The 17,065-nt window shown below is 50.0% G+C and overlaps 1 protein-coding gene across 1 annotated transcript in view; it reads right to left on the bottom strand.

Annotated features, from left to right (window-relative positions):
• Positions 1-400: 400 nt before the first annotated feature.
• Positions 401-17,065, bottom strand: part of Med26 (mediator complex subunit 26) — a 58,736-nt gene continuing 42,071 nt past the window's right edge. Inside the window, exons 2-3 of the mRNA XM_047530962.1 lie at positions 3,429-3,503; positions 401-2,869 (exon numbers count right to left, since the gene is read on the bottom strand). Of these exons, the coding sequence (XP_047386918.1) occupies positions 1,214-2,869; positions 3,429-3,503 (1,731 nt within the window). The 3' untranslated portion in view covers positions 401-1,213. The remainder of the gene's footprint in view (positions 2,870-3,428; positions 3,504-17,065) is intronic.

Raw genomic sequence — 17,065 nt, forward strand, 5'->3', positions numbered from 1 at the left:
AGGTGTAACCTACTTGCCTTTCCTCCCTGTCTAAGCCATAATCCAGGACAGGACTGATTTGGTGAAGATTCAAATGAGAAACGATTCCCGACTGGTTGTGCAAATGTTTTTTTTTTTTTTTTTTTTATTTCCACATTTATATCACAAGGTGTCCACTTACTGGACCAAATAGCAAAGTTGCTCCCTTCTGCGTCCTGAGAACACAGAAGTCTAGGTACTGTACATTCACTAAGGCTCCTTGTTTTTGCAAATCGCGTTTATGACAAATAACCATAAGGCAAACGAATCTAAAGGAATGGTTATGAGTGTTTCCAGCGTACAGACAGGTCTCCCCTCTTGCCCAGCAGTACAGCTTACACACCAGTAGCACCCGCGGTTACTTTTTTTTTTTTTTTTTGGGGGGGGGGGGGTGGCGCTCCAGAAGGGTGAAATTTTCTAGGTATGTGCAGGAAGGAAAAAGAAAAGGGAGAAGGAAAGGAAATTTATTTGGCTGGTGGTCAGAAGGAAGAAAGGATGAAAATAAACTCAAGAAAACTTAAATTTCTGCAGCATTTCTTTAAGAACTGGGTTTTAACTGAAACCGGACACAAATGGGTGGATGCCCATGGAGTGTGGGTTAAGCTGGCTGGCCCATTGGTCGGCCTGCCTGATGCCAGTGGCTCGCCGCAGCCAAGAAGCTTCCAGCACACGATGGAAAACACTGGCTGGCCAGTGGCTGGGTGGGGTGCGAACAGGCTGAGGCGCAGCCCGCTGTCTCACAGACACTGGGCTGAATCAAAGAACCAAAGAACAGAAAATACAGAGATGAGATGCATGCGTCTGTCGCTGTGTTAGATGTAACCTCTCCCACAGGTTTTCTGTGCCTGCCTGCAACTGAGGTCCCAGTGTTCAGGTGCTGGAGAGTGTCTGCACCTCTTCCGGGATAGGGGGACTAACGCTTTTTATAGCTGGTTTGCTATAGAGTTCTGAACTCACTTTGCCGTCCTTCCTTCTGCGCGGTCCTTCCTTTGCAATTTTGTTAGTAAACTGGTAGCAGCATTTCACAAAAGGAGGAGTTTGGAGGGAAGAGCGCAGAGACCGCGTGACTCCTGCCCCCTCCCTCCCGCCTGGGCTGGACTTCCCGGGTTGCCAACTGCTAGAGGCAGTTGGGCCCAGCCACCTGCCCGCCCTGGCTACTGCAAGGTGGGAATGCACTTTGTGGCCGACGGGGCTGTCAGTCCAAGCAGACATAAGGCAGAACGTTCAACCGCCCGTCGTCACCGTGCGGGTCGAGCGATATGCACTGCGTCCAGTCATACCAGTTACCCTGTGTGTCCTGACACCCGTTCACCCCTGGCCACTGGCGGGCCTGGATTCTGTCAAGATCGTCCTGTGTTACCTCTCGGCTCAGCCCAGGGAGGTCCGTGGGCGGCCCGTGAGGCACCAGCACATGTGGCTGCCTGGCCCCTCGCCGAGTGCTCTCCTCCTGCTTCAGGTATTCAGACATGAAGTGGTGAGCCCCTGGGGTCTGCGCACCTGAGGAGGAGAGCAGGCTGCTCTGCCGGCTCAGGTAGGACTGTATAATCTCGTTGCGCGACAGCTCCTTCCAGTTCGTTTGCTCAAAGGGGCTCTGGAGGCTAGCCTTGGCCTCCTGCTTGTCCAGTTCTGTCCTGGGTGGCTGCTCTGTGTGCACAGGGCTGTCTGCCCGCACTGGCTCTTTCTGGGTCAGAGGTTTGATCTGTCTTGTCATGGGGTCAAAGGTGAGCTTCCGCTCTTTTAACCGGACAGGCTTGACCCCCGCCTCAGCCACCTGCCCGTCCAAGTTCACCGTGTAGTCTCGAGGTCGATACCTCTTTTTCTTTTTACTGTCCGAGCCACCAGAGGAAGCAGCATCGCTGTCTGCCTTGGAGGAGTCTGGGGAGAAGCCTGCCCGTGACAGGTGGGGTTCAGCTGGAGACAGCCCTGCCTTGCAGCCTGGCCCCACCAGTCGCTGGTGACCCTCGGGCTGCTCCAGCCAGCGCACAGGGCTGTCCGTGCTGGGGAGCAGCTCTAGCCGCCGCACAGGGGGTGTGGATGGCTGGGCCAGTGGAAGCGGTGATGGCACCTGTGTGGCATCAAGCGACTGGGGTCGTGGTGAGGGGCTGGGCACAGAGCCCTTGGGTGCATATGGGCTCCGCTGCCGGGCAAAGGAGCCCTCATGCCGTGAGTTCCGGGGGCTGAAAGAGCAGCGAGGGGCACCCCTGGGGTGGGGAGGGCCTGGAGTCTCATCCGCCCTGTCCAGCTGCTGCAGCACTGAAGCCTTTGTCTGCAAGCAGGGGCCGGGGGACTTGCCCAGGCTTGGGGAGCTGGTGTGGGGCCGCACGGCGTTGACAGGGATCTTGCTGCTGTGCTTGTCGTTCTCACTAGGCTCCAGGCGGCTGCCATCGGAGCCCAAGTGCCCACTGCCATCCAGGGGGCTGGGGAAGCTCTCTGGGCTCCCGCTGATCCCATTGGTGGGAAGTGGGGACGAGTTGGGGACTAGGGGGTCATGGCTAGCTTTGGAAACCTTGGGAGGTGGCCCAGGGTGTCCAAGGTCACGCTGGTCCCCTCGGCGCTTGCGGCTGCCCAGCCTATCCAGCCGTTGCCCAGGCAACCTCTGGATGTCATTGCGGTTCTTCAGGTCATGGATGCTCTTGGGTGTGCCAGCTGTCCCCGCCTCCGGCCGGCAGTTGTGAGCACCCCCATTGGCTGAGCCAGTGGCCCCTGCCAACCCACGCAGAGCTGCCTCATTCTGGTGCACTGGCTCAATGAGCTTCTGCCAGCTGCGCAGCAGCTTCTTGGCCCGCTTGGCGAGCTCCTCGTTCTTGGTTTTCTTGCGAACGTCGTTGATGAGCTTCCCGAGTCGAGTTTCCTACAAACAGAGAAAGTGACACACTTTTAGGAGAGGGACTTCCCCATGAAAAGGGAGCTGAGCCACAGAGAGAGGGAAGTGCCCCCAGCTCTGAAATGACTCCTTCCCATTGACCCCCAAACTGCAAGCTTCCCAGGCACACATGGGGATTTCTGGTCCTGTGTGATGATATAAATTCTCAAAGGCAGTCCTCAGACCTTAACCTCCCAGGGCAAGAGGCAGCTTTCTCAGAAGCACTGTCACTTAGCCTCCTGGTGCCTGGAAACTTTATGGGTAAGGCCACTGTGAGGACACCTGCAAACCAGTGCTCAAATGGAGGGCCAGGGACAGTGCCACTCACTGGTGCCTCCCCAAGCACAGGCCAAGGTGTGCAAGGTGTGGAAGAACGGGTCAGGGATTAGCAACACCCCATTCCTGCAGTGCTGCATGGGAAGCCTGAGATCCTGGGCACATGACCTCATTCTGTCCTCCGAAGGCCTCCCGTAATTAGTGAGGAAACATAGCTGAGGCTGCTCTTGCTTCCCCACTCTGCCTCCCAGGCTTGGGCTGAGGTGCTCACCTCCAGTGCCTCTTTGGTAATGGGGTATCTCTCCAGGCTGGAGATGACTTCCAACACCGCCACCATGTTCCGGATCTGCAGAACAAGAGTCACGAGTCAGGCCCTGTCTTCTCCCCTAGAAGGCTGGTCAGCCCACTCCCACTCGGGGAAGCCTCCTACCTGCTCCCAGGACTGTCCACCCTGAGCTGTACACATGTTCATAACCCCTCCCCAACCCAGCTGACACTCAGGATGCTATGAAATGAGACCTGCTCCTGATACGTGAGGTGAACTCTGCTCTGCCACCTCATGGGTGTGGGGGCTGAAGGACTTCTCAGAAGAAAAAATGCACAAAGATTCAAAACAAAAGATGAGTACCCCCCCACACCAATCAATTTGATGACATTAACAACGTTTTTTTTAAAGTTCATCTGAATATACCATAAAAAGCAAAACATCACAAACTGGGAGAAGACAGGCCACAAAGTCCTAAGGGTGTGCATCTGAACACACAGCAAGCACTTGGGCAGCGATGCAGCCTACAAGGAGAAAGAATGGACAGCACGGACCAGCACCTTTGCATTTGTTACAAAATAGGCAATGTCAGCTCCAGTGACGAGCTTTATTGGTTTACGAGGAGAGCGCAAATTGAACTCAAAGGGATATGTGCCAACTGGCAGTGATGGTAATGCCAGCTAGTCCTGGGTACTGGGCACTTTAGAAATTGTTGGACTTTACCAGGCAGCAGGGAGAATGCACCCTATCCCTTTTATGATTTAGCTATGAGTCAGCTCTGTTCTGAGCACTTTCCATATATCACTAACTTACTCAATATTTACAACAAGCCCATGATGCAGATGCTACTATTATCACTGCACAGACATAGAGATGACACAGAAAGTCCACTGTCTCCAATGTCTTTGGTTGTTAAAAGTGATCTCGCATGCTAAGGAAACTCCTGCTTATGTGAGCCAGGAAATGACCCCAAACAGAGCAGGACATGGTAGCCAAATGTAATGACACAGGCATCCAAGAGGAGTTGAAGGAATATACTACTCTACTAAAAAATTAATAAAAAATGTATAAGCTACAACTCTAAAGTTTCTAAAAGAGACACAGGAGAATATCTGCAAACTGGAGATAGGCAAATGTTTCTTCTTAGGAGCCCCAAACAATAAATGTTCCAGACAATCCAGTGAAGCTGGACTTCATCAAAATGAAGAACTTCTGGTTTTAAGACATGGTTTGGACACCTTGCCAAAACCTACCTGGTGAAGGATCTGGATGCAGAATAAAGAACTCCTACAGGCCAGCCACCTGCCTCTAGCAGCTACAGGTTTCTGACAGGTTGGCTGGAAACAGCCCCCAAAAGCCCCCACTTTCATGAGATTCACACAGTGGGCATATTACACCAACCTCCCCAAGCACACTATGACACTGCACACAATACAAATGAAAACCACACCCCCATCCAGCCACTGTAGTGTTTCCTTGTATTTTTCCCCAAAATATCCCATACAGTAGGCACGTACATACACTTATCACACATTTAAAAGCCAAAGCAAGCCAGCAATGGCTCTATGCCTTGCTTTTTCTCACTTAACATCAGAACATCCAGCATCAAACAGACCTCTTACTTGGCTCAGCTGTACCTTCCAGCCGATGGAAGGCTGTACTTTGATGCTGGGGGGAGGTGGGGCACACAGGACTTATATTCTTGCCATTACAAACAAGGCTGCAATCAACATCTGTGGTAGACTCAATTCCATGCTAATACACCAGCAGGCACAGGAGCAGCAGGTCCTGGGTTTGTGAAGGACAGTCATTTAGCCCCCAAGGAGGATGCACCAACTGCATTCCCATTAGGAGCCAGAGCAGGGTGGAGAAGAGGATTTCCCACATCCTGCAAGACTGTGGTGTCTTATCACCAATTTAGCTGCTTGAACAGCACACATTTATCATCTCAGGCTCTGGGGGCCAGAAGTTTGGTCCAGTCTCCCTGGGCTAGGATCCTGGTGCTTGCAGCTGTGCTTCTTCCTGCAGGCTCTGCCTGCTCCTTCAGGTGTTGGCAGATGTCTATTTTATTATGGCTGTGGAACCTGTGTCCCCGTTTTTTCGCTGGTACCCAGTGGGGATTCCCAGCTTCTGGAGGGTACTATATCCTCGGCTATGGCCCTCCCTCCATCTTCAATGCCAGCAAGGGCTGAGGCATCATCATATCACAGATCCCTGACCTGCGGGGAAGATCCAGGATCATCTCCCTTCCTCCAGTCTATAACCTTAGCCATGTCTGCCTGTGAGGTTGCACATGCCCGGTTCCAAATTCTAGCATGTGGACATCTTGCTGGCCTCATGTATTCCTAGCTTTCCTAATATTTTGCCCCATTTCCAGCTGAAGGCAAAGAATCTGTGTCTCCTTTGATGTGAAGCTGCACAGTGACCACAGAACAATGACTGTGGCTTCCCATGCTGCCAACAGTGCTTTTACAAAGCTATCCCTCTGCCAATGAACCAATTCATTCCTTAGCAAAGACCCCACTGCTTTTGATGTTTTTGTCCTGGGCTAGGTCTGTTCAAACTGCTCTAAAACATCTGTTTCAAGCTGTGTCAAGGGGTGGGGTGACCTGACAGGAGACACAACTGCTTCTGTACTATCCATAACGTGATGAGCGAGATTCAATGCAAGAGAAGCCTGGGCAGTGAGGAGGTCAGTCCCGAAGGACCAACTGCTCCATGACCCTGGGATTCCTGTCATGGAGCTCCTGGGCTTGCCACATGGCCTCGTCTCCACCCTAGTGATCTCACCCTGGTATATTTAGAGCCCTGGGTACCCACATACTCCTGAACCAGCAATCCTCACAGAGCGGAATGCTGCCCAGGCCCAGCTAGCCTGGCGGCACAGAGTGTCCTTGTCCTTGAGCAGACACCATCCTGCTACAAGACAGGAGGGAGGAGGCAGAACACCTGGGCAATCCCAGGGTCTGGCAATGAGCTGGTGGTGCCTCAGAAGTCTCTGCTGAACCAACAGCCATTCAGAGAGCCCCTCCTGGAAGCTGTGTGGGAGTTGAGGCCATGGGGTGAAGGTCTGAGGGCCCTGTCCATGTGGCTCATGTGCCCTCAGCTCAGAGTGTTCAGAGAGGGGCCTTCAGCTTTCAGGAGGCCTTGCTTTTAAAAAGCCTTTGTTTTCTGTGGACGCCTTTCTGCATACCTCCCCATCCCCCGCCATATCTTGCATGCAGGCCACTCACCTGAAGAACCCCTGGAGGAGGGTGGGCCCCTGGCAGCTAGAAGGCAGCCAGTACTACCAACTAGGCTGAGGACAAGCAAAGGGTAGTTGCTTCACCCTGTCCTGCTCTTCCCGCCCTGAGGCTGTGGTGCCAGGAGCTCTCAGCACTGTAGGGAGTACCACCAGGCATTCTAGGGTCAGGTCCCCAAGGACCAGGAAGAGGATCCTGTGCAATGGAGTGAAGGTTCCCTATATGTCCTTGTCCCCACCAGGCCTAACAGGGAGGAGCATGCCGATGAAAGGCTTCAGAAATGTGACAGCCCCACAGAGTTTTTCACAGATGATCAGTCTGTCCTAGAGAATGCCTGGCACCCAAACCAGCACTGGGTCCCACAGGAGCAAAACGTGAGCTGGTTCCTCACCCTGGTGCCTGGAAACCTGCCCCCTCAAAATGAGGCTCCTGTTTAGTCTCAGAAAGGCCAGCAGGGACCCTCAGGGCAGGGAGAAGTCACAGGGGGAGGGGTGAGGATGCTTGTGGCAAGAGCAGCATGCCAGCAAACAAAGGCAGTCTTGGAGGTCAGTAAAGGATGGGAAAGAACAAATGTGTCTGCCTGGACCTCCAAGTTGGGAATCAGGAAAGAGTCAGAGGATGGGCAGGGAGATGATGAGACTGCACTAAAACCCTGGAGAGGGGACTGACCTGAAAATTCCACAGGAGAGACACCGGAAGGCAGAACAGACCCAGGGGCCTGAACTGGCTCTGACACAACCTGTCTGCTATCAACTTCCACGACTGTTTAAGAACCGAACCTGCCCCTGCCTCAACAGACCACCAACCTGGTCCTATTTGGGATCACTCGTTGTACCTACCTTTATGGAACTGTACTCAAGCTTAATCAGCACAGACACTGTTCCTTCTCTTGCTGCCTTCAAAGGGTGGCATTATGGAAGTTCTGTGGGCTCACTCAGGTCCACATCAGTGGCCTCAGGGCCAGTTGCAGCCTCATGCTGCTTTGAATAGCCTGGCACAACCATGGCCCTTTCTCCCTTCTAGGATTCAGTCCCCAAATAAACTCTCAACCACTCTGCCAAATGGCTTTCCCAAAAGGAGAAGGGTTCCCACGTGAGGGGTTGTAAGCTCTCATTCATTCATTAGGGCTCCTTGGGTAGATGAGGATCTACTTGTATTTTCTCAACAGGGTATGGGGCCAATCGTTGCCTCTCCTTTCACCAAAAGTGGCTGTTCCAGCACACTTATTTGCATTGATTTGCCTTTTAATTGGAGATAAATAATGGCCTGGCCCTGGAGCCCCCAGTGTGGTGGCATTTGTCCTGTGCACACTGATGCCTGAATGTCTACAGGGTAAGGCACCAAGGCAGTGGGTCAGCAGGCAGTGCCAGTGGCAATGGTATCTGAATAGGGGAGGGTGACTGCAGAGCCTGGGCAGGGATACTCTTGGAAGGGCAGGGGGTCAGCAGGGAGCACTTGGGGAAGGAAGTGGGAACCCCAAAATGCCTGTTCCAAAGGCAGGGCAGGAAGTTTAGCAGGTGGGTCTGCCTGTGACCCACAGGCACATGCAGGTACTGCCCAGCTACCTGGAACAAGAATTTGATGGAATTGATTTCTTAACCATCACGCTGGGCACTTCGGGATTTAGAGTGGAGGTCCAGGAGGCACAATCAGGTACATGTGGGCCTATAGAAAAGGGAATGTCAATCCCATTCTTTTTTGGAATCTCAGAGAGATCAAGTGGGAGCGACAGTCTTGGGTCTTTGGCACACAGGCCCCCGCCAGGGGAGTGCCCACACTGAGGGCATACCCTCATTCACACCAACTGTGATATGGATCTTCAATATCCCACAAAGGCCCATGTGTTGAAGCCTGAATCCCCAGTCTGTGTCATTACTGGGAGGTAGTGGAACCTTCAGGAGGAGGGAAGTAGTGAAAGGAAATTGGGTCATTGGGAGAATGCCTCTGAAGGAGATATTGGCACCTTGGCCCCTCCTCTTTCTATCTTTGCTTCCTAGTTGCCATGAAGTAAGCAGCTTCTGCCACCACATGCTCTTGTCATGATGTACTGCTTACCACAAGAACAAAAGCAACAGGTCCAACTGACCATGGACTGGAACCTCTGAAACTAAGCCAAAAGAAACCTCTCTACCTTTTAAGTTAATCATGTCAGGTATTTTGTTACAGTAATGGGAGGCTGACTAACATAACACCTTAGGGATGCTCTAGGGACACATGCTTGGGGGCAGGCAGGGAACAACTCTTCACCCAGGACCACACAGCTCTCATATATTTGTCCTACTGTAGATAACCAAGGGTACATCCTCAGAAAGGATTCCAGAAAGGCTGGCACCTTTCTCCCTAGAGAGGCTCTTAGCCTGTGATAACTCAAGTCAGCTGAAACAATGACATCCACTGCTTACCCTGCAGCAAATTCGAGGAGGTAAGGCTGGACATGCACAGACAAAAGCCCCAGTGGGGACGGCATTCCTCTGAAGCAGTTGGGTGACTGAAGCCATGTGAATGGGTGCCCCGACTCCTGCTCAGGCCAGAATCTCCACATACTCTGGGGTCACGGGGTGCAATGATGAACCAATGCACAGTCCTAAGGAAATCACTGAAGATACACCATGTATCCTCATCTTCTATGACAGGGCTTATACTATTTCCTGAATAGATGATGCAATGTGGACTTTGCTACCAAATAATCCACTTGGGTGTGGGTGGCAGGAAGGGACAGAGGAAACAGTGTTGATGGCCTCTGAGTTTCTATCTACTGAAATGAAGAAGTTACTTTATTCTGCTTTTTTACTTGAAATTTGCATGTTAGAAAGCTTGCCTATTTCCTAGCATTTGGATGGAGATTTCATTGGCTCTAGAAGGAACTGACAGGTATGTAGAGGTGAAATGAGCAAATAATTATTTCCAGTTCATCACAGTGGCTTCATACTCCCACCATCTGGCTGTGTGGGGAAGTAAAGGCTGAGGGTGGGTAGAAGACCGCCTTCCTCCACAGTGAGTCTTATATGGAGCCTCCTAACCTCTGGTTCAAGCTACACGGTCTGTTCTGTCTGGTGAGACCCCAGGAGTTCCTCACCACATCTCCCTCAGAGCTGCTACTCAAGAGACCCAGGGCAAAAACTGCACTCTGCATGCATTCTTGGGGCTGCAAAGGGGAGCTAGTTATCAAAGCCTCCAACAGTTTCTCACCAGGGGTCAACTCAGAGGTGGCCCTCATGCCTCCCTGCGAGAGGGGCCCACACACAGCCCCAACTAGGGGTGAGCAGTAATTCAACAGCTCCTTTGTGCAGGGAAAGGCCTGGCCTGCTCTTGGAGGGAGCCCAGGACAGCCACAGCCAGGTTCTCAGGGCTGCCAAGACCAGCAGGGAGGAGTCAGCAAGCAGGGGCAGGGAGAAGGGTGCCCCAGGTTTCTGGCATGAGGGAAGAAGCCCTTGCCCTCTTCAGGAGGTTTGCTTGGAGACTGAGGACACTACTCTGTGTGTGTGTGTGTGTGTGTGTGTGTGTGTGTGTGTAAAGTGCAAAGTCAGGAAGAGGGAGCCATGGTCTGGGGGCATTTAACAGAGGGGTGCAAGCTAGGTCACCTTAACCCAGTAGAGCAGAAATATGGACCAGAGCCAACAGTAATGCAAAGCAGGCACAGCCATTGCTGCATGCCCTGCCCAACTCTGCCAGCACAAACTCCTGGCTCATCTGTGCTCCACCATCCTCTGGCCGCAACTGAGCTATAGGACACTCAGAACTTTCTTCCCAGGCTTCCCCCAAATGCTGGTCTGTGGCTACCCTAGGGAACTAAATCACTCTTCCAGCCTCTCCAGGGTGCAGAAGACCAGACTTTTCAGAAGAAATGCTTCAACAGGGCATACGGAATCATCTTTAAACCAAAACCTACAGGAAAAATATTTCAATTGGGCCTCATTACGCGCCTGTGTCTTTCTTCTGTGAAAGGATGGCTGGGTCTGAGTTCAAAGCTGGGGCTGTGTGGTGGGGCAGCCCTCCCATTGAGCAGCCTCTGCTTGCTCTATTTGGGGTGTGTGGGCAAATCCCCTGTGGGGGATTTCCAGTCTTAAACTGAAAAAGGAAGAAAGACGCTGGGTCTTGGAGTGTAAGTGTTCCCTCGATGCGTCACTCCCTTCCCTCCTACCATGCCTGAAACCCCTGATCTCTCAGGATTGAAGCTGCTGTGGTGGCAAAGGGGAAACCCTGTACTCCCCAACGTCTGGGTACTAATGGAACCCAAAGGTGGCAAGCCAGGGCAGGCCCACCCTAGCCTAACTCACACATGACCACCACTTGCTGGGGGTTTCCATGGGTCAAGTTCATCCTCACCCCACTTCAGAGACAGGAAATGGAGAGTCTGGGAAGGTCATGGAGGTCCCGGTGGGTCACAGTTAGAAGGTGGTAGGCTGGGATTTCCCACTGGCCTGGTACAGGCTCTGCCAGCCATGCAGAGCTGGCCCATCTGGTGCTTTACTAGGTGAGGTTGGGGATGTACCAAATTAGTATGCTGGCTCCTGCATACATACTCTTCCCAATCTGCTGTGGCAGGAAAATGCACAGGTTACAAAGGCCACCTCTGGATGGTCTCATTACTGTTTCTGTCTTTCCCCCAAGGGTGCCCAAGAGCCATGGCCAGGGAGCAGGGGCCACCGTCGATATACAACACTTACCCAAGCCAAGGGTCACAACAGTTGACACCAAGTGTGGCCTCTCAAGGCAGACAAGACAGTTTTGTACCCCTCCACCCCACACTCACTGTCTGGCTAGTTCTGCTGACCACTCTGGGTAGTGGGCGGTATGGCTCTGGCAGCCTCTGGGCCCACATACAGACAATGCAGCCTCCACAACCTGCTCCTTAAGACTCAAAGTGGGTCAGGTCAGTAGCACCTGGTAAGGTCTCAACTGCAAAGTCCCCGTAAACACAGGCTCATTTTAAAAGCAACAACATGGACATTGTCATCATCATTTTTTTTTTTTTTAAACACAAAATGGTCTAGACAAGAATTTACAAAAAATTCTGCTTAGCTCAGAAGACTCTGGAAGTGTTCATCAGCAAGCTGTTCTTCTAAACCAAAACATGCTACAGATGGCACCCAGAAACAAGCAGTCTGTGTGTGAGCCTCCAATGTTCTGAGAATTCTAATGTCATATCCAGCTGAGGCACCCAACACCCCCACCCCCATATCCAGGAGTGTCTGTTGAGGCCACACGGGTGAATGAAATGGGGCTGTGGTGGGTACACCTGTCTGTGATATGGTCCTAGCTGCACCATTTGCAGCAAGTCTTCCTGTTTCTGACAAATTCCACACATGTCCCCCAGCAGCTGCCTTCTGTTCCCACAATGCCTCTGCTGCAAGTCCATGCAAGAAGTGGCCCATGTGAGAGAGTCTAGCCCGTTCCATCCTCCCTTCTCAGCTCTGGAAGATGTAGCCTCCTGGCTCCATTTTGCCTCACCTGGCAGGAGCAAGAGGAACCTCCCTTGGCAGATGTCACCTAGTGCTCTCTGCTCAGTCTCTTGTAGTACTGCAGGTCCTTCTTCCACCAGAACCCCATGGGAGCTTCACATCCATTGGGCAAAGTTTCCCATTCACGGCTTTTTAGAGGAAGAATGACAATGAGGCAGAGAGTCCCAAAGCCACAGCCACCACTTGTGAAAGCACTTCCCATCATCAGGATCCGCCTACTCCCTTAGAAGCAGTCATTCATCCAAGTGGCCTGTCCCTGTCCACATCTCCCTGCCTATCCTGCATTCACAGACCCTGGCAACAGCCGGTAGAGCCCCAACAGGCAGAGCATGCCATCACCTGCCACGACTCAGCCCAGGAGACAGGAAACACCACACAGGGTGCAGGCAGCACACAGAGCCCTGACTACACCCCATGATCACCCAAGGAGGAGGAATCCCAGGGTCTGAGGCACCAGCAGGAACTCCCTTCTGACTGCTGTGGTGAGAAAGGCTGATAGACAGCAGAGAAGGAGGGGTTCAGCAGTCACCGAGTCCCCAAACTTTCATTCTCTCCTTTCCACTTTATGTCTTGCTAAGTTGCCCAGGCTGGCCTTAATTTGCCATCCTCCTGCCTGAGTCTCCCACGTCGTTGGGATTAAAGGTGTGTGCCCAGTTCTCAGCCCTGACTATAGGCAAGTGCTCCACCAACTCTAGGCCCCCCTGGATTTGGGGAATGGGTATTGTGGTCAGTTCTGAGGTGTGGGTGGAGACGGCTAGTCAAAACAGAAGCAACAAGAGAGAGACCACCACTGGGCCCTGATATAGGCTGCTGGGAACCTGGGGCAGGAGCCTGGAACTACCGGGGAAGACAAGGACCTATCCTTTGTTAGAAGGGCTTAAGCTCAAATCTCAAAGCAACCACACCCACAAATGAAGACCAGGACACCACTGGCAAGTATTTAGAGGTCGCTGTGCTACAGACAAATAAATAATATGCAACGTCTAGTGGTCTCACTCTCCAGGGCACTCCTCATGGGGTAACCAAGTCTGTTCTAAGCTTGGGGACAAGACATGCAGAAACTGAGCAGGGTCCCACGCTGACAAAGGAGGTGTCAAACCTGAGGGCTAAGCAGCAAGGAATTCTAGTGCCCATTTTACAGGATAGGAATCTGACCAAGAGATTCACAAACTAAACCAGGTCCTAAAAGTAATTAAACATTCGACTGCATCTGCCCCAACCAGTAGTGGCCATCAGACCACTGAGGCCAGCTGTGTGAACTCTGTAAAGAGTATACCAGAGCAGGAAATGCCAGGATGGCTCTGCAGCTGGTGGTCACAGGCAGCTCTGAGCCCACCTATGCTGCTGTTTCTTCATGTACTAAGTGGGACCATTTTGAAAGCTTCCTTCAGGGCTCTTGAGAGGGTGACAAAACACATACATGAATATTTAAGGCAGTGTCTGACACACTACAGTTGCTTAGGAAGGAAGGTCATCATGCAGTCATCAAAGCCTGTCACATGACTAGACTTGTTTGGAAGGGCTCAGGTCAGGCCACCCCTCCCCCATCTGCCCTGTAGTTCCTGAGCTCTAAGTGGAGCTGGAGAGATGGCAGTCAGCACAGGGACCTTCTCAGCAGGCGTTCCTGAAACAAAACCCACTATGGGAAGAACCAAGGACACTGTTACCCAGGGAACAGGAGAATGGGCACTCACACCTTGACCCAAGAAGACAGTACTAAAAGAAACATGGGCATATGTGCACCAAAGATGGTTGGATCAGTTGTGCTCAAAAAACCCCAACCATAAACTGTCCACACAAGTATATCAGATAAAAATATAATAGTCTGACCACTGGCCATCAAGCAAATGAACTACTGAACACAACATTAAAGATAAATTCCCAAAGAGCATCCCATGAAAAAGCCAGGCACAAAAGAACACAATTTATATTGGACTGAAAGCTCAAAATCAAGTAAGAGCCGGGCATGGTGGCACATGCCTGTAATCCCAGTAGCTCAGGAGGATGAGGCAGGAGGATCATGAGTCCAAAGCCAGACTCTGGAAAAGTGAGGCGCTAAGCAACTCAGTGAGAATCTGCCTCTAAATAAAATACAAAACAGGACTGGGGAATGTGGCTCAGAGTGTCCCTGAGTTCAATCCCCAGTAACTCCGGACTCCCACTAAAAAAAGCAAGTAAGACTTCTCAACAGTGACAGCTGTCAGAAGAGAGAAGAGATGGGAGACTACAACAGAATGTCTTCTGGAGACTGCACTGCTCTTGGACCCAGGTGAGGGTTATGGGGGTGGGGTGTTCAATTTATAACATTCATTCAAAGGTAAAACAATTTGGGCACTTTCCTGGATGGAAGCTGGACTCTTACTTCACAGCTCACTGAGAAATGTGTCCACACACTCCTCCTGAGGGGAGGGGACATCTGGGGATGAGGGAGGACAAGAACACTATGAAGGTTCCACAGAAGGAGCTCACAGTACCTTAGCATTCCCAAGAAGAAACAAGCTCTAGTTACTGGGGGTAGGGGGGCAGGTGGTACGTACTGCCTGGGCATCTCTTGTCATACCAAGGTATCCCCTGAGACCATAGGTCCTTAATGCACATACTATGCTACTTCCCCAATGAGGAAGTCAGGGCACCAGTTAGCTGGTCGCAGGTTTGGGATCTGCTAACCCTGTGCGGTCAGCACACACCTGCCTCCACCCAATCGACGGGCTGTTAGTGAGTCTTACTGGTGACAGAGGGAGGGCGATGGAACAATAATCTTAGGATGAGAAAAATATGCATGTCTACATGGGGCAAGAAAACAGTAAAGTAAGGAAGACTAGAAATTAAAGTGGGGAGGCAGATAACATCTGAAAAAAAAATCAATGTAACTGATCATATTAAGAGGCTGTTTAAAAACAAAAATCTATATGATCATTCCAATAGAGGCAGAAAGCACTTAAAAAATTGAACATCTATTCCTGATAAAAAAAAAACCCTCAGCAAACTAGGATTAAGAGACTGTTCTCATGAAAGTCCTACAATGCCCATAGCTAACATCAAACTTGATGGTGAATGCTGGAGTTTTCTCTTAAGAACAGGTACAAGATGAGGACATCCACACTCATCACATCTATTCAGTTTTGTACAGGAGGTTCTAGCCAGTGCAATTAGGTAGACGACTGGAAAGGAGGAAAGAAAACTGTCTTTACTCATTTGTGACAGGACAATCTGCTGAAAAATTTTAAGAATCTACACAAAAGCTACTAGAAAGAGTTTTACAAAGTTGTGAGAAACAAGATCAACACAATTATTTCTACATGCAAGCAACAAATATTCAGAAGTTTAAATTTTAAAAGTCAATCCATTTATAACAGCAATAAAAATGAAGTACTCAGGGATACAATCTAACAAAAGATACATGAGACATCAATAACAAATCTTTCAAACATGGCTGAGAGAAATTAAAGCAGACGTTAATCCATGGAGAGATAATACTAAGTTAAAGGATCAGAAAACTCCTATTAAAATGTCAACCCTCCCCCAAACTGATCTATAAATTCAATGCAATTCCAATCAAAATTTTCGCAAAATCTTTCAGAGAACCAGTTAGTTCTAAAATTTAAATGGAAATACAAAGATCTTAGGTAGCCAAAGAACTTCATACAAAAGAAAACTTGAAGAATTTAAAATATTTTCTGATTTCAAGACTTATTATATATTGTAATAATAAAATAAAATAAATAAAATAAAATAAATTATTATATAACCAAGACAGCAATGATACCGGAGCAAGGGCAGATCAATGGAACAGAATGAGAAAGTTCATTAACACACACATGGCAAATGGTTCTTGACAAAGGCAAATCAACAGGGAAAGAATAAGTTTCCAACATATAGTGTCGACCAAGTGGAGAACCAAACTCAAATAAAACAAAGCTATGAAAGAATATAAAAACAAGCGACCAACCAAAAACCACTTCTCCTACCTCACAACATAGATAAATATCAATGCAAAATACATCATAAACCTCAGTGTAAGAACATCTGAAATAAGGGAGGAAAATCTTAGTGACCCAGGACTTGGCGAAGAACTGTACTGGGTTTCATCAAAATAAAAAAATCTTTGCTCTTCAAAAGACCACACTGTTACAAAAATGAAAAGGCAAGCTACAGATTGGAAGAAAATATATAAGAATCATACATCTAAGAACGAACTTATATCTAGATTATATACTAATTAGGCAAAGAAACCAAGGGGGAGAAATGGGTAAATGATATGAGTGTCCATTCAAACCTTTCACCACAGAGAAAATATGGACAACAAGCAAGCACCTGAGGAGGGCCAGGGATGCAGCTCAGTGGCAGGAGGCTTGCCTAGGGGCACCAGACCCTGGGCCTGATCTCCAGCACAACAAAAAACAAACACCACCTGAAGAGACACTTAACACCTTTAGTCACTAGGAAAATGCGAATTAAAACTACTGTGAAATATTACCACATACTTCCTAGAATGGACAAATTAAAAGGACTGATGGCATCAAGCACTGACAAGGATGTAGAGCAACTGAAACTTTCACACACTACTGGTGGGAGTATTAAATGGCAAAACTACTTTGGAAGACATTTTGGCAGATTCTTTTTTTTGGGGGGTGGGGCTAACTGGGGATTGAACTCAGGGGCACTAGACCACTGAGTCACACCCCCCAGCAATATTTTGTATTTTATTTAGAGACAGGGTCTCACTGAGTTGCTTAGGGCCTCGCTAAGTTGCTGAGGTTGGCTTTGGACTCGTGATCCTCCTGCCTCAGCCTCCTGAGGCTCTGGGATTGCAGGCTTCTGCAACTGTGCCTGGCTTGGCAGATTTTTAAGAACCCAGAAACCTGATCAACATGTGAAAGAACGTGTAACAAATTGTAACATAGCTATATTATGGATTCCTACTCAGTAATGAAAAAGG

This window comes from Sciurus carolinensis, chromosome 17 (genome assembly GCF_902686445.1).
Source record: "Sciurus carolinensis chromosome 17, mSciCar1.2, whole genome shotgun sequence".
Classification (NCBI taxonomy): Eukaryota; Metazoa; Chordata; class Mammalia; order Rodentia; family Sciuridae; genus Sciurus; species Sciurus carolinensis.